This window comes from Hippocampus guttulatus, chromosome 4 (assembly GCF_054856545.1).
Source record: "Hippocampus guttulatus isolate MCC_2025c chromosome 4, RoL_Hgut_1.0, whole genome shotgun sequence".
Lineage (NCBI taxonomy): Eukaryota > Metazoa > Chordata > Actinopteri > Syngnathiformes > Syngnathidae > Hippocampus > Hippocampus guttulatus.
Window position 1 is genome coordinate 6,116,169 of NC_141264.1, and position 23,002 is coordinate 6,139,170.

Here is a 23,002-nt window from a genome sequence, read left to right on the forward strand (position 1 = left end):
AAGGCTCCTTCCTTAGACAACACTGTGACGCACACAGATACAATGTGACTCTATTGGGCGCAGATGTCGCTCAAGGTCAATGAATTAAAGTGATTTTGAAATAATTGGCACCCATATGTCACAATGTCCCAAGTAGCAGCCATCATGGCCTTTACTGGTCAATATTCCGGTCAGGACTATGAGGCCGCCATTGACCGGGGACATCTATTTTTGGTTTGGGAGAACACAGGCACATCATTTTGACAAAAAAATCGACATAACTGCAATGCAGCTGAACCAACCACAACAAAATACTCGTGCCTCAAATACAAGACCCATATTTTGGTTAATTATGTTTATTGTAGATGTCTCAAAGCACAGACTGTGCCTTGTGGACTTTATTCTGGATATAGCAGATTAAACATCTTCAGTGATCTTCAATGCATTCTCTTAAAAGCCTCTGCCTCCATTTACAATTGTTTTCAGAAACTCTTTGCCAGGAGAAACTCATAAAGGTTTGGTTGGATATACAATGTATTAACCGTCTATTCAGGATATAATTAATGTTGCTCTTGCCTTCAGGTAAAGAAATGTAAATTAAAACTATTATTCTTCCGATTTAATGTTATGAAACAGCGGCTCACACCCCAGGTAAACCATTTCGAAAAATTACAAAGCGGGAATGAGTTAAGGGTTGGGCATCGAGTCTTGAGACTCAATTGAAACTTGGACTAACAGTACCCTATTCCAATTCTTTGCCCGTCGACCTGAAAAAGAACCCACCTTAATCCAACAAAGGAGAAGTGTGCTCACAGCGCCAATCAAAAGTGTGAATTTAAGGGCCTGTATCATGCTAAATCAACTTTTTTTTTTAGCTCTTTGCCATGTTAAAATGCTAATTCATTACCATAAACACACCCAAGTTGGTGTTTCCCTTTACCCACCCATCACCGTTGTGCCAAAAATATATATAATATATCTATGCCTATAGTTAACTGAAAGCTTAAAATAGTATAGCATGATACAGGCCGTAACACATAACAAAACAATTATATTGAAGGTTGCGCAACATGTTGAAGTAACAGTATGCCCAGTGTTCGAAAAGCTCCCTTCTGTGAGCCTCAGGCTATAACATGGTGGACATCAAGTCGTTATGGGGGTGAATAAAACAATAAAGTACATCTATTGCCAACATTGACTCATCCAACAGCTAAATGGTGGATAAACTCAGATGCAAATGAGCAGCTCATATTAGCATGTTCAATTTCTATACCAAGTGAACATCTGCAATAACAGACACGACTGTGTCCTCACTAGGCATATTGTGAACACACAGTACCTGCTAATACACGTAATCCGAACTTGGTTGCCAAGTTGCCTTGCTTTTGTCAACACCGTTAGCCCATCATGAGAGCTCAGTAAAGTGTACACTCATTGATACTCACTCATTCCAGCAGAGAATGAGTATATTTTGAAGAGTTTTACATTGTCAAAGTCATAATGCGCTACCACCCGGAATTTGAAGCAAATAGGGGTGCCGTGAGCATGGGCCAGGAAAACACTACGTTATTTCCCACAATGGCCCGCAAAGGTGCAAATGCACCATCCATTATCTGAGCTGCTTATCCTCACAAGGGTCGCGGGCGTGGTGGACCTTATCCCAGCTGTCTTTGGCCAGTAGGTGGGGTACACCCTGAACTGGTTGCCAGCCAATCGCAGGGGACACATCGACAAACAACCATGCATACCATGCTCATAATCTCACTTAGGGACAATGTGGAGTGGTCAATTAATCTATCGTTTTACTGTTGTGCATGGTTGCTATGGTAATGGACAGAAACTGCCCATGACACTGCCTAAAAGAAAAAATTCCAGTTGGAGTCATCGTTAAGGCCAATCAAAAGGGCTGGACGGGATGAGAGCGTGGCTGAGTGAGGTGTATTATAACCCTGATAATTACTACTATCTTAATTAACAACAAAATGATTGTACAACACCTAGAAGGCAGACATAGACAAAATCACCCTAGCTCCCCCAAATAGAGGCGAAAAAAAGCTTGATTTGAAATGTATTTGATCAATTACATATGGGATGCAAGCTGGTGATCAAGACACGAATGATTCAATCATATCAACTATTTGATATTATTTTACATATTATTTATCAATCACTTTCAATTCAGCTCCTGTACTTCTTATTTTGTCTCAGGACAGCGATAATTTACACAGCAAGGGCATATTTCTGTGTTTTGTTCATGAATTATTTGAAATTTAATCAGGGCAGTACACGACCGCCCCTTTGAATGACCGTAGTTCACTCTTTGTAGCTGACAACGGAAAGGAAACAGCGATGCGAGGGGGAGCTGAAGTCCTTTCTATTTGCGAATGCTTCCCTCTAGTGGTCCTCCAAGATCGACTGTGAAAAACAAAATGAAAAGAAAAACTCGAAAGAAATGTAATTCTTCTTTATTGTTTGAATTCACCAAAACTTTTCTGCATTACTACATCCAACAGCATTCTATGTCACTGTGACATCAACAACCAGAGTGACGCCATGACGTCAGAGCAAAAATATATGACCCCCCCCTAAAACGTGAGCTAAATCGGTAATATTCTGTTCATTCCAGTCCGTCCTAAATAAACGCATCTCGCCACAACCAGTGTAAAGCACATACATTGCACATCAACTCATCATTAGCATAGCATCAATTCTCCTTCCTAAAATGACCAAATATGTAAACACCACTTACACACCTTCTTGAATAAATTAAATGAAAAATGACGTGACAATGGTGTGGTCATCAACTTGTAATAGCGTGATTGATTGCAAAGACTAGACTTATTTGTCTTTGCGTTTTAGTTTAATTTGACAATTTCCTTGACACTTTGAAATATTCCAAGCTCACTCACAACGCTCCGAGAAACAACTTCAGCTGTAAATACCATGCATAGGCCATTTTGTTGTTACTGTTAGCTTTGGATGGGCAAATAGTTTAATATGATTAAGGATATATATGTGTTTGTGTGTTGTGCAATATTTGCATTGTAAATTAGAATATTGTATGTGTATTTGTATCTTTAATGTTCATATTATGACTCACGATTTAAGATAACCAATGCTATGGTTGTGCGTTTACTCTATGTGACTACCTGTACATAATACAATTTCCTTTAGAAACTGAATGCTATACAATAGCATTTTTGCATTGATTTTGCCAGACTTTTCAAAAAGTGCTCATTTCATTTTAAACTATTTAATAGGTTGCTCTCTTTTTTTACTATTTACCTCTCATGGACATTCCTCTCGCTTGCCTTGTCAACCGCGATCTGGTGTACTCTCTTTTAGTGGTCTTTTGGTATTCGATGACAAAGCATTGTATATACTGGCTATTTTATTTCCACTTTGCGAAGAAAGTATGGCTATTATCTCCTTTGGCGACTATCTGGCTGATTAGGAGCTCTTTGCAGTACAGAGTCCTCAGGATTTAGTTCTCCACAGAGACAATAAGAGTCAATATTTTGACTGTGACATTCTTGTACAAATGATTGTAATCTGTTGACTTGTATGGCTATAATAGCTTTGAGAGACGGGACTTTACGAGCCTATTCTGCTGTATGCCAGTCAGAACTCAACTCCTTGTGGACCATCATTTTTTTCATGATGTAATATATCATGTGGTCTCTAAGGTAATCATGTTGAAGTAAACAATATGATGAGATGTTGAAATGTGTACATCCTTCACAAAGTCAAGGAGTTTCATTAATAAAAAAAAAAAAATCCATCATAAATGTGGTGAACGACTCAGTCAAACAATGCCAAGAAAAGAATCTCTCCAACATTGCATAAAATTCCTCAATAAATCCTCTGCTATATACACTACATTAAAATGGTACATGTACAGCTTCTCCAATACCAGAAGGTGACCTGAACAGCGGTACAACTTAGTGCAGTGACTAAATATCCAGCCAACCGGTCTCCCTTTTCAGACCAAAATAAGCAAAAATCCTTACAAAGTAGACATTTTTTCAGTCAATGGATTTTTTTTCTCCTCCCCACAATACTTGTGGTTGGATATAACGGTGGTAGGTCTTCACTTCAAAGCCTACGCACATGGCGAATGTTTTCTAGAACACCTGTCGTCGAAGTAGTTAAACAACTCTCAGAGTGAGATTCGAATTTGCGTCCAGCTTGGCCTGGTTGTTAACAGATAAATCTTCAAAAGCAAATGACAGACAGAGCTTTGTGTGTAATTCATGTTTTCATTGTTCACTCAGAGAAATAAAAAAGAATGAATCTTTTCGTACAGAAATGTGGACCACAAAGCTGCCGTTGTTCTGTTTTAAAGATTTTTTTTTTGCCTTGAAATACAGTGAGTGAGTAAACACTCGCATTAATACAATAACCAATACACAAATGTAAAGACAAAAGCACATATCTAAAACCCAAAATCGAGACAATCAAGACAATGTTTTTTTTTCTCTATTTTTCTTTTGATTTCTCTCACTTAAGTTTAAAACACACAATAACCAGCGGCAGAGGTTTCACAAAGACATTTGGACCCAATAAAATAAAAGAAAGAAACAGAGTTTTATTCCAGCCTGGCTCTCCTGGCTGTGTGGTGGACTTCAGGGTCAAGTCCAGGATGGTCCAGATGAGCGTGGGTCAAGTCAATAACCGATTACATTTGTGGTCTTGCCTGGTCCACAACTGGACTGACGATGGAGCAGATTGTGCTGTGTCGTGCTGGCCATGTGACGGTTACCATGTGACCAATGAAGGGTCACGCTATAGGTCTGTTGTGAGAGGCACTGCTTCACTCCATTCACGCTCCATATAGCAATGTGAGGGACTTTTACTGTACAATGTTCACCACGCAGTAGCCAGGCTATTTCAGAAGTGACCCACGGTGGGCCCGGTGAGGTCAGGGGCTCAGGGAGCAGAGAAATATGGCTGCAGATCTGTGACCAGGTGAGGGGACATATGGAGCGGATCAGTTTTAGCAAAGGCTTGATGACAAAGGCCTCGGGGCTGTAGGTCCAGCAAGCAGAGCTGGGCAGATGGATAAAGGGACAAAGTCTGTGGGAGGACGGCGGTCCAATGGTGAAGAACAAATTGAAACAGGATCCAGGAAGATGGAGAGAGAGAGAGAGAATGAGAGAGAGAGAGAGAGAGAGAGAGAGAGAGAGAGAGAGAGAGAGAGAGAGAGAGAGAGAGAGAGAGAGAGAGAGAGCATCCTTCCACCCAAACAGACACCTGCGACCCAGACAGTGACAATGTAAATCAGGCTTATGTGTTTTCAATCAACATTATTCTCAGGACATAATCGGATTTTGGAGTAGGACAGTAATGCAGAAAAGTTGCACAACACGAGCTTATGCCTTCTCCAACTGTATTAATGTTTGTACTACGAGTACATTTTCGGGAGAACGGTCTGCGTGATTATTTTCTTCATTGTTTTTGTTGTATCATATTTAATCTGAATTTTATGCAAATCAACAGAACAGGTTAGCTAGGAGTTGTGAGGTTGATTGCACATTATTAAAATGTTTTAAATTGACAGGTAGCATTTGTTTATTTTTGAGGAAAACACGAAAAAATTACATTGGTTGATATTTTACTCATGTGCAACAGATGTACGTTTTTGAGTTAAGTCAATCCAGAAGATCTTTTTTTTTCTCAATGTTTTGGCCCATTCCACTCATGGATGATCGGTATCGGCGGCTAAAACCCAAACTGTGACATCCCTTACATTGTCAACCGGACAGACACTCAATATGAGTAGATGGTTCCATCAGAAATGTCATGATGTCATTGAGCATTGAAATAAATTACACTGAACTAACACAGATTCAATGTGTCACTCAGGAAACTTGGCAGTGGTGATGTGATTATACTCACAGAGCTACTGATTGCTTCCGCTTGGGGATGGTGGTGGAACTTCAGCAGATGGTTTCGAGGTGTCGTGAGCTCTGCTGGGAGGAGGTAGAAGAATTACTTCATTCACTGGGCTCACAGTGAATCGTGTCCAGGATCATGTACCAGAACACATAATCAAGCAAAATGTGTGTCTCACAGGCGGGTCATTCCACTGCCGTGGAAGATCTTCTGGCTCAGGAGGGTAGGACATCCAGGATGGACTACGGTACGAAGATGGTGGTGACATGACGAAGTAGTCTGAGTAGCCTGGATGGTTAGCTGATATAGCATACACTGCTGTTATTGGGTTTCCTGTGACATAGAAACATGGGGGTGGGTTATCATAAAATCACTGTCAACACTAATATGTTCTTCCCTGTGTCATTTTCCAATTCTTTTACAGCCCTTTCGATAATTAAGTTTTTCCAGCAACTTTGAATGAAAACAAATTATGCATTTCAACAAATACATTTTATTTTCTTATTTTGGGGGCTCTAAAAAGATGACTATATGCCATAGGCAACAGCAGATGAACAGGAAAGTATCCTTGCTCATGTGCATGTTTTTTTTTACCCACCGATCATACAATCATCCAACCATTAAAGCGAGTTTCTGACATTTGTAATTACTGCATTCCAAATGTGATACATTTCACAAAGTAACAGCATGGTCATACGTTCAAAAAGTTGACATACTTGCTTTTATTTTCAACACTTGTCTACCTGAGTAGGTGCTGATGGACTGATCAACAGTAACAGCCGGGAAGGTGGTCCTAGATAGTGGCAGGTAGGGGGGGCCGTTGTGCTGTTGGTCCTGCAGATCTGAGGCCTCAGACACCCGAGGCTTCAGGCTAACATCGGGAGTCGAACTGGAAAGAAGATGTATTGCTGTGAGGTATCAGGTGGGGTTAGTTAGTGCGAGTAACAGTTAAAAGAGTAAGTTAAGTGTCTTGCCCCCCACCAAGTGACATGCTTGTTTTAAGCAGCACAAGTCCATCCATCCATCCATCCATTTTCTAGAAAGCTTGTCTTCATCAGGTGAGGCAGACATGCTCAACACAAGGTCATTGACAGATTTTTTTTTCCTAGTAATTTCCTTTCATGTCTGCCTTCCTGATCCTGCTGGCATTCATTTAAATGCTGCTGCTTACCATTCTGCACCTTCTTTCCACTGTTCGTTCTTGAGCACACTTCTTCACCGCAGGTCTTTCTGTGATTGTGTGATTACCCTCAATGATGCATTTCGATATGCACTTACATACACATACAAGTCTTTGAAGTGTGGTCCTATCGTTGAAAATTAGGATATGCAAATACATTCATCCATTAATTGGATATCTTGTCTTGGTAAAGTTCATGAGGTACTGGAGCCAGGCACAATTTAGGGTGACAGGCGCGGTGCACCCTGAACATCAGGTCGAATAATACTATAATAATACTATAGTTGTATATCTGCATGTATTTGCGTTAGGGCTAGGTGACATATGTAACATTGCGTGGTCGTCGGGGAGAGTGCCTCTGGATTGGCAGACCGGGGTGGTGGTCCTTCTTTTTAAGAAGGGGGACCAGAGAGTGTGTTCTGACTCCAGAGGGATCACACTCCTCACCTCCCTGGTAAGGTCTATTCAGGGGTGCTGGAGAGGAGGGTGTGTTTGGAAATATAGTATCAGATTCAGCAATTCAGGAGGAGCAGTGTGGTTTTTGTCCTGGCCATGGAACAGTGGACAAGCTCTACAACCTTGGGAGGGGGCGGGGGTCCTCGAGGGTGGATGGGAATTTGCCCAATCTGTCTTCATGTGATTTGTGGACTTGGAGAAGTCAGGGAGTTCTGTGAGGGGTGCTTCGAGAGTATGGTGTATACCACTGATGTCAGAGTTTGGTTCACATTGTCGGCAGTAAGTTGGATTTATTTCCAGTGAGGCTTGGACTCCGCCAAGGCTGCATTTTGTCACTGATTCTGTTCATAAACTTTATGGACAGAATTTCTAGGTGCAGCTGAGGCGTTGAGGGGGTCCGTTTTGGTGGCCTCAGTATTGCATCTCTGCCTTTTGTAGATGATCAGAAAATGTTGGAGTGCCCTCTCGGGGACGAGGATGGGATCTTACCACAAGTAGAGGAGTTTAAGTATCTTGAAGTCTTGTTCACGAGACAGGGCAGTATGGAGCGGAAGATCAACAAGTGGATCGGTGCAGCGTCTGCTGTGATGCAGACTTTGTATCGGTCTGTCATGGTGAAGAAGGAGCTAAGCCAAAGCGCTTGATTTACTGGTTGATCTACGGTCCAACCCCTCTACGGTCATATGATCATGAGGTGTGGGTCGTGACCTAAAGAATGAGATCCCATTTACAGGGGGCTAAAATGAGTTTCCTGTGCAGGGTGTCTGGGTTCTCCCTTTGAGACATCTTAGAGCTCGTTAAAAATGGTCGCTCCGTGCTCAGACATGCTCGAAACCATTTTTACACTCAGGAATGATAAGTAATACCGTCGAAGTGAAGGTCCAGGCGGAGGTCCTGGTCTTGAGGGGACCAGCGGTGGGGGAGACCCGATGCCCATATCAGGGAGCTGTGTAAACCGGAAACCCTGCAAATGCAAACATAGCATTATTTTCATGACTCTTTCTATATATACCATAAATTCTGCTTTTATTCATCACATTTATGTAAGATATACCTTGTTGAACATCTGGACTCAATACAAAAACCCAAGAGATACTAAAGTATTCCACATATGATTATACATTGATACCACATACTACTCATATGTAGTGCAAATGTACTCGTTGGTCATGATGCATTGGTTGCTTTAATCTGAGTAAAGCCTCTCCCTTTTTAATCAGCTGTTCATGCACTTACTGATAGCATAAAAGGAATTTTCCACATGACCACATCCACATTTGGACACAAATATCCTGTCACCTGACCTGATCTACTTCAATAGTTATAGTGATTATATACTGTACATAATTTAATGTAATGGCTAAAAACCATTAACTTTACCATTAAGTGAACTTGACATAAATGATTTACAGTGGGACCACCAAAGTCGATCACAATATATTACTGATGATGGACTTCAGTTGCCTGACTCCCATGCAAAAAGTTTGGGTTCACTTACCCACTCAGTAACAGTGCAAATAGTTGTCTGTCTCTTATATGTGCCCTGTGACTGATTGGTGACCAGTCTGGGTTGTCCATCCATCCATCCATCCATCCATCCATCCATCCATCCATCCATCCATCCATTTTCTGATGCGCTTATCCTCACAAGGGTTGCGGGGCGCACTGGAACCTATTCCAGCTGATTTCGGGCAGTTGGCGGGGTACACCCTGAACTGGTTGCCAGCCAAACGCAGGGCACACATAGAGAAACAAACATTCGCACTGACAGTCACACATGGGGACAATTTAGACTGTTCCATTAACCTGCTGTGCATGTCGCCCAGTCTGGGTTGTAATCTGCCTTATCCCCATTGTCAGCAGGGATAGGCTCCAGATCCCCACCACCCTGGACAGGATAAGCGGTATATTGAAAATGGACTGATTATTCCACTTAATATATGTACTCACAGGTTTTGGCAGGCTACACTGGTGCACATCCTCATAGCCCAGGCTTCTCTGCCTGTTTCCACAGGGATGGTTCATGGTCCCAGGGGCACTCGTCACTCCATCACTGTAGTGGCTGGTGTGAGACGGGTTATAGGCGCTGTGGACGTGGTGGTGGTGATGGTGGCGCCTGCTCATAAATGAGGGAAACATACTGCAAATGATCTCCTGGGTTCCCACTTGCTATCCAGCATACTGAAAGTTAAGCTTAAACTTTAAATACTCTACTTTTACACTCTGCATTTATTTACACACCAAAAAAAGTTCCAATCCAGCCTGAAGGCACATTCATATTTTCTCTTACTGGCAAGCAAAATCCTAAAAAACCTTCAGATGTGCAACATGATTTGCATCAAAAAAACATGTAAAACAAATTTACTTGGTAGGAGGGGAAGGTGGGTCATGGTCCGGGGGAGCCAGGCTGAAAGCGTTGCCAAGCAACATATGCATCTGTGTGCGGACATCATCAATGGATGGCTGAGAGCTAAGTGTGGAGGAGTCAGAGCCGCGGTGAGCCTTCACCCCAAGGCTACCATTTCCTGTGCCTGTAGATCCACCTCCATAGCCAAGAGAGCTGATGAGATGGTCAACATTGGTTTCCTCAAATGGCTCTGGTTCACCCTGCAAAGTGAAACGAGGGTGGCGGGATCAGTATCCTTGACAATGATAGTTGATAAATGGTCTGTGTTCATTATATCAGCCTCTAAAAAGCACCAGCCCATTCAATTGCACAACTTTGATTAGTTTTCCAGTTGAAAAGTGTCAATCAAACCGCATCGACCAGGGTACGTAGGATATGTGTGTAAGGTCACAAAACAACTTTAATCATTTTCATGGTGGTTACAGAGTGGCTAGTCTGCAGGAATAACAGCATGTATTTGTTATTTGATACCAAAATACTTTTATCAGTTGTTTATGATAAAATGATAAACTGAAATGTTGGTACAGATTTTAGGAAGCATCATGTAAGTTGACATGTTTGATGTGCTTTCTCAGGCCACATGGGCCAGACTTGGCCATCAGGCCCTGAGTTTGACACAATGTCTTAAATGGTGTACAATTAATTGGCAGGAAACATTGCTACAACAGAGAAAAAACTGTACTTGGGAGACCGATATCTTTGCTTCTGTTATTAAAGATTTGGTGTGAAAGTGTACCGCAAAATAATTGGAATTATAAAAAAATAAAACCCAACAAACTAATAAAACAGGTTTCGAGTAAAAAAAAAACAGTATTCCTTTATCCATGACACTTGCAGTAAAATATGTATTTTTTTTAATGTATGCCAAAAACAGCCTATTTCCAACTACACGCACACACACACACACACACACACACACACACACACACACACACACACACACACACACACACACACACACACACACACAGACAAACAAAGGCCTGTTCTGCTTGTACAGTCCTTTATAGTTTTTCCTATCCAAGTCGAGGAACTCTGATCAGTCATGCATGAGGCTGATATCTGAATCCATGGACCGGCTGTAAATCATATGCAGCCATTGACATTCAGCAAGGTAGCCCTGTTGCTACAGCCAAGAGGCAGCAGAAAACTATTTCAGTCACTGCTGCAATCCCCAATTTTTTATTTTCCTCTCTGTCTTCCTTTTTCTGGCTTCTGCCACCTTGTCTTTTCTTCATTTCTGTGCTTTCTCAACTTACTGGTACCTTTTCTTTCTTTATTCATTTGGTTCCATTTTTTTCCCAGTTAAGTTGGTAATATCTGGTTGTGAGCTCATAGAGCCGCAGAGTCAATGAGTTCAAAAGAAGGATAGTTAGGTTTAAAGTTTTAAATACAATGCGGTGAAAAGATTATCACTGATTGCAAAGTAGCAGTGATTTACTGTGTTGCCACCACCTGGGTTTTCATCATATCACATACTGAAGGTGAGTTTCTTAGTGTTTAAAGGTCAGACTTGAGTCTCTATAAATGTGGGTTGTAAGGGAATCAAAGATTTTAAACTAACAGGGTGGTGAAATTCAAGTGTGTCACCGTTATTTTTATACAATTGGGCCATTAAAAAAAACATGAGCCTAAACAATCTTTATGCTATGACATGCATAGGCCTGGTACCATAGAAAGACGTTGCATGTGCTCGCTGCACACTCACATCGTAACCGTTGTTGCGGATGCCTCGTCTGGCTCTCTCTCGAAGAACCAGAAGGTCCATTTCTGTCTCCACGGGGCTGGGGCTGCTCAGGGACTGCCTGCTCCAATAGGTGGGCTCCCTTGGGTGGGAGTACCTGACAGATGTGTGGGGGTGGGGGGGAAGGGGGGGGGGGGTTAGGTGATTTTTCAAAGACAAAAAACATCCCAACATTAAATAGAATAGAATACAACAGAATACAATAGACGTGAATAGAGAGCCACATTGTTCTTTGTACGGTGCAGATACAATGAAATTGGGTGCAACACCAAGTGTGTGTTCGCAAGACTGAATTAGGAAGTACCGGTACTTCTAAAAGTTCATAAGTGAATATGATACTTTTGGTTATAGCCCTTCCAACATTAGCAAGTTGGTTGAAATTAGCCAATTGTTTTCCCTTCATAAACCCTCACCATTCTAAACATTGCACACAGATGAGGATGGGTGACTAGTAGGTGGTCATTTAAAACAAACAAACAAAAAACAGAGTGCAACATGTGCAACAAAAATCAACCATAAATTTGACAGGCCGGTTTCAAGACACCAATTCAATTGACAACTAATAACACAAACATATATAACAAGAATCAATAATTCAACGTATGATGCCATGCAATGCATTGTGGGAGACAAGTGGCAATACTGTCATTACCGTACATATCAACAATAAGTAGATATGACACAGCCGTGACTGCGGTGACATTAATGGAAACACAACAAGTTGACAAACTTAGGTTGATTAAATAGTAGGCATTCCGAAATGTTACTTGAAGCAGTGTTGTACAGTATATTGTTCACTACTTTGCACTTCGCAGAGTTCCTCGAAAATAAGTTTTACAACCACATATTTTGATTGGGACTTTTTCTGGCCACTAGGAATTTGTGTTTTATTTTATTATATATTTTTAAAATTCATTTTATTCTGTGTTCTACACAGAATATGTATTTTCTGAACAAATGAAAAAAAGATAATAGGTAATTGCCATTAACTTCATGTAGTTTGAAAGAAAAAAAAAAGCAATATTGGGATAGGGGAGCAAAAAAAGAAAACATTTTTGAATTTCGGCAATCTGTATTATTTTTTTCCTGCCAAATATTAGAATTGGCATCATCCTAAAAAAATATAAATACAAAAAATCCACATCGGTCGGGCTGTAGGATGGGTCGAATATTATACAGCAAAAAATAAGCCACATTAATGAGCTTTAAAACCAGACAGCCAATACATAAAGATGCAACTCTTACTCTTGCATCTTCTTGCAGATCTATAAAATCACCAAGTACGGGATGTGTAATGTAGTTACACATAATGAAGAATGGTAAAGTAGTTACACATAATAAACTAGTCGAGTACTAGTCAGCTTTGATGATGATTAATCAGAATGCAGTGTTGAGACTAGTGAAAGTGCATAGACCATATTACTGTAAAGAATATGTGTGGGGTTGACTTCCCCTTGAAGAAAAATCAAAATTTAAAAGCTAAAAGATTTTTATTTAAAGCCATTTTATAGATATTATTAATAGTTCTATACATTGCATGACCACTGTTATATAACCTATTTTACACCACTTTATTAATATCATTAGTGAAGAGTGCAGAGCCAAATTTGAACAATCTTTTGTTTATTTTAGCCAGCATGGTGCGTATGGGATGTGTGTAAGGCTACTTTGCAACGCAATGCACATGATGACATTCACAACTTCACATTATTAATATTTCTTCACAAAACCTCATCCTTACCTCTTATGACATCCAGCAAAGGAGGCCCTCTTCTCCTCAGCAGTCATTGGTTCCTTGACTCCATTGTCATGCCGACTATGCCGGCTGTGACCATAACTGTGGCTGCCACCCTCCGAAAGGGAGAACTCTCCGTAACCCTTCCTGCGGGCTTTCTGGCGTAGTTTGTTCCTGTAGTGTTCAATGTCCGACTTCTGCTTCAACCCATGATTGGCCTGCAGGGAATATGTTTGACTCTCAATAAACCAGAAATATTAGGGGGTGAAAGCTGTAATTTATTAAACAAAACATACCCCATGGCAACATGACATTTTGCACCAATATGCTCCAATCATGTGGGGAGATTAACTACAGTATGTCAATGTAGCTATAGCGTGATGCTCATAAAATGAGAGGAGTCATCAATGTGAATTGCTGTCTTGCTGCAGAAAAGTGTAGTAGCGATGGCAAATGTTAGGCCGAAGAGTGAAAGATGACAGACCGGGTGGGAGAAATGTGACAGGAAGAGATGTATGTGCAAGGCCGCATGTTTGCTGCAATAACAACTCAATTCGTCAGGAGGGCAAAGCATCCTGGCCAAGAGATGCGATGGTGCCACAGGGCGGGAGATGGAAAGAAGAAATAGTTTAACGCCGGGGTCGGGAACCTTTTTGACTAAGAGAGCCATGAAAGCAAAATATTTGGAATGTGGAAATGTATTTCAGTGAGAGCCCCACACACACACACACACACACACCTCTCTCTCTCTCTCTCTCTCTCTCTCTGTCTCTGTCTCTGTCTCTCTCTATATATATATATATATATATATCTTTTTTTTTCCGATCCGCTTATCCTCACAAGGGTCGCGGGTGGTGCTGGAACCTATCCCAGCTGTCTTGGGGCAATAGAAGAGGGACACCCTGAGCCGGTTGCCAGCCAATCGCAGGGCACACAGTGACGAACAACCATCCGCACTCATACTCACACCTAGGGACAATTTAGAGTGTTCAATCAGCCTGCCATGCATGTTTTTGGAATGTGGCAGGAAACCGGAGTACCCGGAGAAAACCCACGCAGGCCCGGGGAGAACATGCAAACTCCACACAGGGAGACCGGAGCTGGAATTGAACCCGGTACCGTGGGGTCAACGCGCTAACCACTGGACCACCGGGCCGCCTATCTATCTATCTCTCTCTCTCTCGCTCTCTCTCTCTCTCTCTCTCTCACCGTCTCTCTCTCTCTCTCTCTCTTTATATATATATATATATATATACATATATATATATATATATATATATAAATTCCTCGTCTCACCCCCCCTCGGGTGGTGTCCGTCCCTCATTCAGCTCGGGTCCTCTACCAGAGGCCAGGAAGCTTGAGGGTTCTGCGCAGTATCCTTGCTGTTCCCAGCACTGCACATTTCTGGACTGAGACGGCCTCCTTCCTTTCGGCTTGCGTACAGTCTCAGGGTGCTGGATTTGGGATGGAACCCTCCATGCATGGTTAGGAGCTTTCGGGTCTTAACGTCCGTGGTCTGAATCTCTTCCTTTGGCCACCTTATTATTCCTGCAGGGTATCTGATCACTGGCAGGGCATAGCTGTTTATTGCCCGGGTCTTATTCTTGCCATTGAGCTGGCTTCTTAGGACTTGCCTCACTCGTTGGAGGTATTTGGCCGTAGCTGCTTTCCTTGTTGCCAGTTCGAGGTTGCCATTGGCTTGTGGTATACCGAGGTACTTGTAGCTGTCCTCAATGTCTGCTATTGTTCCTTCAGGGAGTGAGACCCCTTCAGTGCGGACTACCTTTCCTCTCTTAGTCACCATCCGACTACATTTCTCAAGCCCGAATGACATCCCGATGTCGCTGCTGTAGATCCTGGTTGTGTGGATCAGGGAGTCTATGTCCCTTTCGCTCTTAGCATACAGCTTTATGTCATCCATGTAGAGGAGGTGACTGATCGTAGCTCCATTTCTGAGGCGGTATCCATAGCCTGTCTTGGTGATTACTTGGCTTAGGGGGTTTAGTCCTATGCAGAACAGCAGTGGGGAGAGTGCATCACCTTGGTATATGCCACGTTTGATGGACACTTGGGTAAGTGGCTTGCCATTGGCTTCAAGTGTGGTTTTCCACATCCTCATCGAGTTCGCAACGAAGGCTCTTAGGGTCCTGTTCACCTTATACAACTCCAAGCATTCAGTGATCCATGTATGTGGCATCGAGTCATAGGCTTTCTTGTAATCAATCCAGGCTGTGCACAGGTTGGTACGTCGGGACCTGCAGTCTTGTGCGACTGTTCTGTCAACCAGGAGCTGATGTTTGGCTCCTCTGGTATCTCTACCAATGCCCTTCTGTGCTTCGCTCATGTATTGATCCATGTGTCCACTTATCTTAGCCGCAATGATGCCTGACATGAGCTTCCATGTTGTGGAGAGACAGGTTATTGATATATATCAATATAATATTGATATATATATATATATATATACATACATACACACACACACACGCACACACACACACGCACACACACACACACACACACACACACACACACACACACACACACACAGTGTATTTTAAAAGTGAATTCAACAAATTGCCTCTGAATATATAGTTTTAAATAATTTTGTGGTAATACTGACCATTAATGTGAATGGTTTTCCGATCCTCACGATTGATAGCAAAGCTAGCGGAATTATAGTCAGCTTGCCAGGTCCATACTCAGAGTTGCTGCTGGCTAGCTTGCACCCTGCTCAGGAGCTTGCACGCTTTCTTTCTGCTGTCTCTCACAGGGTATTTTGATCCGAACGTAGCATGGCACGTGTCAAAGTGCCGCTTTACATTCGACCGGTCCATCGATGGCATTTTGTCATTGCAAATTAGACACACCGCAGAACCTGTTCCCTCCACAAAGGCGAATCCTTTGGTCCATTCGTCCTGAAGTGTATGTACTCGTCATCTTTTTCTCTTTTCGCCATCCTATTCGTCAAAGGATTAGCTTTGAGCTAATGACTGAGCGGGTTGACACAGCAATGGCCGATGTAGGCCAGTATCATCCAAAAAATTTGCCCCTGCAGCCAACTGCAGCCCTGAACAGGACACGACCAGCGAAAAGTCGATGGATGGATTTAGCAAGCAACAATATTTTGTTTTATCGGCGAGCCAGATGCAATCATCAAAAGAGCCATATCTGGCTCGCGAGCCATCGGTTCCCGACCCCTGGTTTAACATGATGCTATGACATGGTTTAAGAAGTATAAAGGGCCGGCTTTAAATATCCGAATTCATAATATTGGATCCGAATGTTTATGAGCTGTGACGCATGATGGCATTACAGTTTTGTCAGGGCAGCAGACTGACGTGTCACGTAAACCATGTCGAGGGGTTTATGTGCATGTGTGTGTGAGACGAAGTTCAACATTAGATCAAAGGGGGTCTCTGCTGATTCACAGATATTCGACGAGAAGGGCCTGGATCACGGTGATCTCTATTTGTTTATCCCTAAGAGGTTTCATGGGGTTGAGGTCAGGGTTGTTGTGAAGAAGCGTTTATGATTGTGAGAGAGTATGTGTGTAGACTTACCTCCCCATTCAGGATCACTGAGTCTTGGCTGTGGGAGGAGGATGAGGGGTAGGAGTAAGTTGGCTGAGCTGTCATGGGTTTGATGGTGATGAGCCGTAGAGAGCCTGTATGATCATCGTATGGGTCTGTGGAGGATGAAGGATGAAGGTTAGCTGTCCCTGAAGGCAACGCTGGTGTTGAAATCAGAAAGATAGAAAATGCTGCCATCATTTTTTACGCATCAATTTGTCTGTGTTTAATAATATTTATAGCAGACCATAATCATTAATCTGTCTACTTTATGCACAGACTTAGAGGTAAGAGCCAAATGACTCATACCTTGGCGAAACTCAGAGTTAATTAATAGTAAGAAGTAAAATATATATTTTTTCCTTTCAGTAAAAGACAGAATGAACTTTGTTCAGTTATTAACTGATTCTGACATCAATGACAGATATTTTGATACAATACATATCAAAATGTCAAAATCTTGAATGTGCCAAATGTGCAGTGTTAAAACGTAATCACTTTTCATACACTGAGTTAATATGAACAATATGAAAACTAAATATCTTTTACACAAAAGACAATTTGTCAGGGCTATTACAGTAAATTGCCTTCACATCTTCTGACCATTTTTTAATTCAAATACCCCAACAAAGTGTTGCAGTGAACAGTCCATTGTTTGACATTATTTACACTTGTATTTGAATGCCAACATACCTTCCTTTAGATAGTTCTATCGACTACTGCACATAATGAATAATAATACTACTGTATGTGCAGGGACCGTGGGATTGATTCCCACTCCATGACAGCAGTCAACAATGTGGGTGTGAAAAGCTGTCGCTCTCTGTGCGCACTGTGATTGATTGTGATAGACTGAGTGGCAACCAATTTAGGACAAAGTCTCCCTTGCATCTACACTCCGCTGGGATAGTTCACAGCTTTTCCGCAACCCTGAACAGGATATGCTGCTGGAAATAGATGGATAGATGTGATGTGGTGTCTGGCCGTGGTGAGTCTACTCTGCACCATCTTGTATGTTGTAAAATCTTTCAGGTTATGGGCTTCTCAGCATTAACTGTACAATATATGTGCATATTGTCGCAGGCAGCAGCAGATGGACAGCGTTGTGGTTAACTCAAACTCGGATGACTCATTGCCTGACATCATAGGGCAGACGGCTTCAGTGTAGAACTAAAACAGTCTGCCATCAACTCAACCTCAAACCCACACAACTACAATTCATCCTGGCTGTGGCTCCTCTTGCACCTTAAATCAGTGACGGCTGAGGTTAAGGTAGCAAACGTGAGCAGCAGAAATGGTGAATTACTAGTTTTGAAACCAAACACATTCAAACCGTAGTCATCATACTATATTTGAAGTTTAGTATCGTATTTTGCTTCTGGACACTCGCAGCTGGCTAAATGTGTCAACCTCAACCTACGATTAAACGACCTCTTTCTATCTGCCTGTCTCATACCAGCAGTGACTCTTTTTAACATATTTTAAATGTTGCAGCAAGTGCATGTTTACATTTTTCAAAAATTGGGAATTATACACCAACTGCTGCTCAAGGTATTTAATTTATCTATAGAGAACCGGCATGGTGAGCCATTCCTAGTCTACTTGTGGACAAATATGAAATACAAATACAGTCAAACCTCGGTTTTCGATCATCTCTGTTCTCGACCAAATCGGTTTTCGACCAAATGTTTCGAGTTTTTACGACTGAAATTCGGTTCTCAAACAAACTGAGTGCACTCAAATGCACCATTTGACTGCTCTTGCCTTCCTTACACGAGGAAGTAATGCTTCCTCGTGTCGCTTTCCATTGTGAGCAGACGTGTTCAATAACCTCTTTTTTTTTTTTAAGAGCGTGGTTTCGGTTTTCGAACAGCCTTCTGGAATGGATTATGGACGAAAACCGAGGTTTGACTGTAGTATGTAATGAGTACTAGTGCCAAACATGAGCCAGACCATTAGATTTAATTATTGCTGTACCTGTCCATGCCCAGCCAGCATTTTCTTTCTAATATGAAACTCCATCCCTCCATCCATTTTCTGAACCGATTCATCCTCACAAGGGTCACGGGGGTGCTGGAGCCTATCCCAGCCATCTTCGGGCAGTAGGCGGGGACACCCTGAACCGGTTGCCGGTTGCCACACGGAGACGAACAACATCCGCGCTCACACTCACACCTAGGGACAATTTTGAGTGTTCAATTAGCCTGCCATGCATGTTTTGGAACGTGGGAGGAAACCGGAGTACCCGGAGAAAACCCACGCAGGCCCGGGGAGAACATGCAAACTCCACACAGGAAGGCTGGAGCCCGGAAAATAACCCGGTACCTCTGCGCTGTGAGGTCGATGCGCTAACCATTGGACCACCGGGCCGCCCAAATATGTAATTGCTCAATCAAATTTAATAGGATAGTGATTAATGAGTCTTGAAAATGTCACCCAACAAAAAAAATAAATAAATAACAAGACCTTGAAGGTAGCCTGCTTAGTAAATGTTTGTGTGTTTTTACCTGCTGTGTTTCCCAAGTACAGTCACCAAAACTAATGCACAATATTGAGCACATTAGCTTGTACTGCAACAGTATTCTCGTTGTATCGACTTCATCTGCACTGTTCAGTTTTTGTAACTTTATTCATCCCTTCATCTCTGGAAGCAATTCATTTTGTTTGCGAATATCGTTCGCTCCTTATCCCCTATACCCCCCACTTTATCGCTACTTATGACCATCCAAGGCTCTCTGAACAGCAGTGAGAAAATGAGACAATTACTCATCCTCTACTCTCCTCGATATTAATTCATTTGCTTGTATAAACACTATAAATCACACATATCACAGTGAACAACAAAAGTGCTGAGGCATAAGAGGTGAAGAACAACAGTGACTAAGATAGGCCCGAACAGAGATGAAAGAACAACAGTGACTAAGATAGGCCCGAACAGAGATGAAGTCAATCAAAGCAATGTTCATGCAATAGAATCAAAGTTAGGGATGGTGGCAAAAGAACTTTCTGGTCATCTGTTGAAGGAGTAGAGTACAGTCCAGTAAAGTACAGTATCGTGAAGTAAACAGTCCAAGGTTATTATAATCAATGACAATGAACAATCTATCCATCTATCCTATTTGACACAGTCACAGATAAAATCAAGTGGGCAAGTGGCTTGTAGTGAGTGCTATGTGTGGAATATTTGTCAACAGGAGTTTGAGCCTCAAACGAACTTAAGAAGTTGGCAACTTGGCAAACAAGGGATGGAACTGCTTTTTCATTTGTCATCCTGTTTAGTGCCTTTCTAAGTTCTCCGCTGAGAATCATTGTTACTTCCTGGTCCATCGCACTTGCCTCTCCCACAGTTCCTTTTATCTCATTTCATCATTCATCAACTCCTTTAAGTATTCTCTCCGTCTGTCCAGGACACTACTGGCACCAGTCAAGACATTTCCATCTCTTGATTTCATCACAATAACCTGCTGCACACACTTTCCTTCCCTATCTCTCTGTCTGGTCAACCTATAAAGATCTTTCTCTCCTTCTTTTCTGTACAAACTAGCATGCACACCATACCTCATACTTCGTCTCCCCTTTCCTAACAGAGGACATTCCAAGTACTCTACTGCTTGTGTCTCTGGTCTGGTGGCTGTGGCAGTCCAGTCTTTTAGAAGATCCTCCAGCCCACCAAGACCCGGTCCTTGAACACAAGCATCCATTGCTGTCGAGCTATACTTTTCTCCACCCCTACCTGACAGTCAATAACCTCCTTCAGTTAACATCATACATCACAAGATTTAATTCACCTCGGTGCTTCTCCCTCCACTCTTGTAGTCACCCGATGTTCCAGCCTCTTCCGGAAGAAAGTGTTTGCTCCAGCCCTTTCTATCCATTTGGTCGAGTCCACCACCATTTGTCCCTCCATTTTAATTTCCTGGATACCAAATGCATCCATCACTTCTTCATCACCCCTATTTCCTTCACCAACATTATGCACTAATCCAGAGTCTCCCTCCACTTGGCATGCTCAAAACCATTTTGTCTAACTCCTTTCGGAATTTCTCTTTCTCTTCTAGTTCACATCCTATGACTAACTACGTTCATCATAACAAACTTGGTTTCAAATTTCAGCCTCACCACGCGAGAGACTCTTTCTCCATTTATCCTCCCATCTCCACCATGGTAAAACAATTTCAACCCAGCCCCTAAGCTTTCCAACCATAACTGTCTTTTCACCTGGTCTTCTGGACACACAATATATCAACCTTTCCCCAAATCATCATGTCAACCAACGCCTTAGCCTTTCCTGACATAGTCCCAACAGTCAAAATCCCCCCCCCCCCCCCCCCTTTCAAGTTGAGTCTCTTCTTTTCTCTTCTGTTTCTGCCGATGAACCCACCATGTAGCTGAATTTCCAAAATCCCCCGGCCACCGACTGTGGTCATTAACATGGGCCACGAGCAATCCAATATGCAAATCTTTGGATGAATGCTATTAATTGTTTGGCAAAGTTATAAAATGGATTCCTTTCCTGAAAATCCTCTGCATTTACCTGGGCTTTGGACTGGCCTACAGTTTGCAATGGCTTGTGCCCCCAAAGGCCCGCATTATAGAACAAGCTATAATGCTATTATGGCAGATAAAGTAATAATGTTTCCTTTGATGTTGGTGTGAGACTGCGTCATCACCGACAAGCTGCATGATGCAGCAGCAGACTGAGTCACGGGATGCACAATTGTCTTTTGATCATATTCACTTCATTAGTTCACGAGAATTGTCCTTTGGGCAAGATGTCGTTGAATGAAGTGTAACAAATGTGTGGCATGAGCTGGGTCGGTGTACCCACTGATTACTACATACTTTAATTAGCAACCTGGCTGTTGTTGGCAGAAATACTGGAGATAAAGACTTCCTCACCATCTGTCTCTTTTTTTTTTGCTTAATCTCTTTTCAGTCTTTGTCCTTCATTTACTCATCAGTCTTCCACATCTTTTTCCTCTGTTTCTTTTGCCCCGTCGTTCTCCTTTGGCCATTCCTCTCACTCACCATTGCTGCTCCTTTTGTGCAGATCCTCTTTTCCATTCTTGCAGCTGCTACCAGTGGCTGTCTTTCGGGCCGAGGAGCTCTTGCTGGCGTTCAGCTTCCCGGAGCTGTTACTCGACATTGAACCATCCTCGCTTGGCAACCGCCTGTAGTATCCATGGTAACAGAGAGGGTTGCGGAAGGCAGGGGAGGAAAAGGTTTTAGAGTCTCAGCATGTACAGTACACAAACAGGGCACATAATCACAGAAGCACATTCAATAAATGATGTCCATTTAAAATTTTAAATACCGGTATATAGTTTAATAGTTAGATGGACTAGTATTAATAAGGTGTCAATTTTATTTAGGTAATTTAAATAGATTGATCCCAAACAGAAGAAAGTAGAGGGCAAAGACTGTCTTAAGGACAATGAACAATACTAACACATTTTCCTGGGCATGTTGTTCCACAGTTAGAGCCATTTAATTGCCCTTTTAAGCAGTATTGTTTTTATGGCATAATTTTGAAAAGCCAAAAAAAAACAATTAATCAGCCCCAATGGTAGACCAATAAAAAGCTTAATTATTTCACATTATAGTCAATGCAAAAAAAAAATATTTTATACGACAGATGAGCAAGTGTTGGTTTGAATAAAAGTCCCAGTGAGCCTCATTCATTTAATCAGTTCTTACAAAGTTCTTTTTTTTTTGTTTAAGTTCTTCAACAATGCATCTTTGTGTGACAGCATACACACATTAGAATGACATAGTCGAGCAAAAATAATTATCTACCTGTCTGTCTGTCTATCTGGCTCTCTGTCCATCCTATCACTGCCTCCGTATACACAGTACAGGCAGTACATGAATTATAGAGAAGACTAAGATGGAAAGTCAAAAATAGACCTTTTGTATTTGTTTATATTCTTTTGCCTCCCAGATACCAGGCATGTGAACCGTGTACAATACATGCCCAAAACACACACACACACACACACACGCGCGCGCACACACATAGCACACAGCCTTGAGC

General features: G+C 42.1%; 1 protein-coding gene across 3 annotated transcripts in view; it reads right to left on the reverse strand.

The window, feature by feature from the left end:
* Nucleotides 1–2,428: 2,428 nt before the first annotated feature.
* The window catches only part of kiaa1549la (KIAA1549-like a), a 96,608-nt gene continuing 76,034 nt past the window's right edge, over nt 2,429–23,002 (reverse strand). For 2 of the 3 annotated variants that reach the window (XM_086109574.1, XM_086109571.1), the window contains 11 exons: nt 21,997–22,139; nt 16,960–17,084; nt 13,403–13,614; nt 11,626–11,758; nt 9,876–10,117; nt 9,461–9,626; nt 8,377–8,474; nt 6,618–6,763; nt 6,053–6,207; nt 5,878–5,951; nt 2,429–5,232 (listed from right to left, as the gene is read on the reverse strand). In XM_086109574.1, the coding sequence (XP_085965700.1) occupies nt 5,919–5,951; nt 6,053–6,207; nt 6,618–6,763; nt 8,377–8,474; nt 9,461–9,626; nt 9,876–10,117; nt 11,626–11,758; nt 13,403–13,614; nt 16,960–17,084; nt 21,997–22,139 (1,453 nt within the window). In that variant the 3' untranslated portion in view covers nt 2,429–5,232; nt 5,878–5,918. The remainder of the gene's footprint in view (nt 5,233–5,877; nt 5,952–6,052; nt 6,208–6,617; nt 6,764–8,376; nt 8,475–9,460; nt 9,627–9,875; nt 10,118–11,625; nt 11,759–13,402; nt 13,615–16,959; nt 17,085–21,996; nt 22,140–23,002) is intronic. The other variant, XM_086109573.1, reaches the window with a different exon arrangement.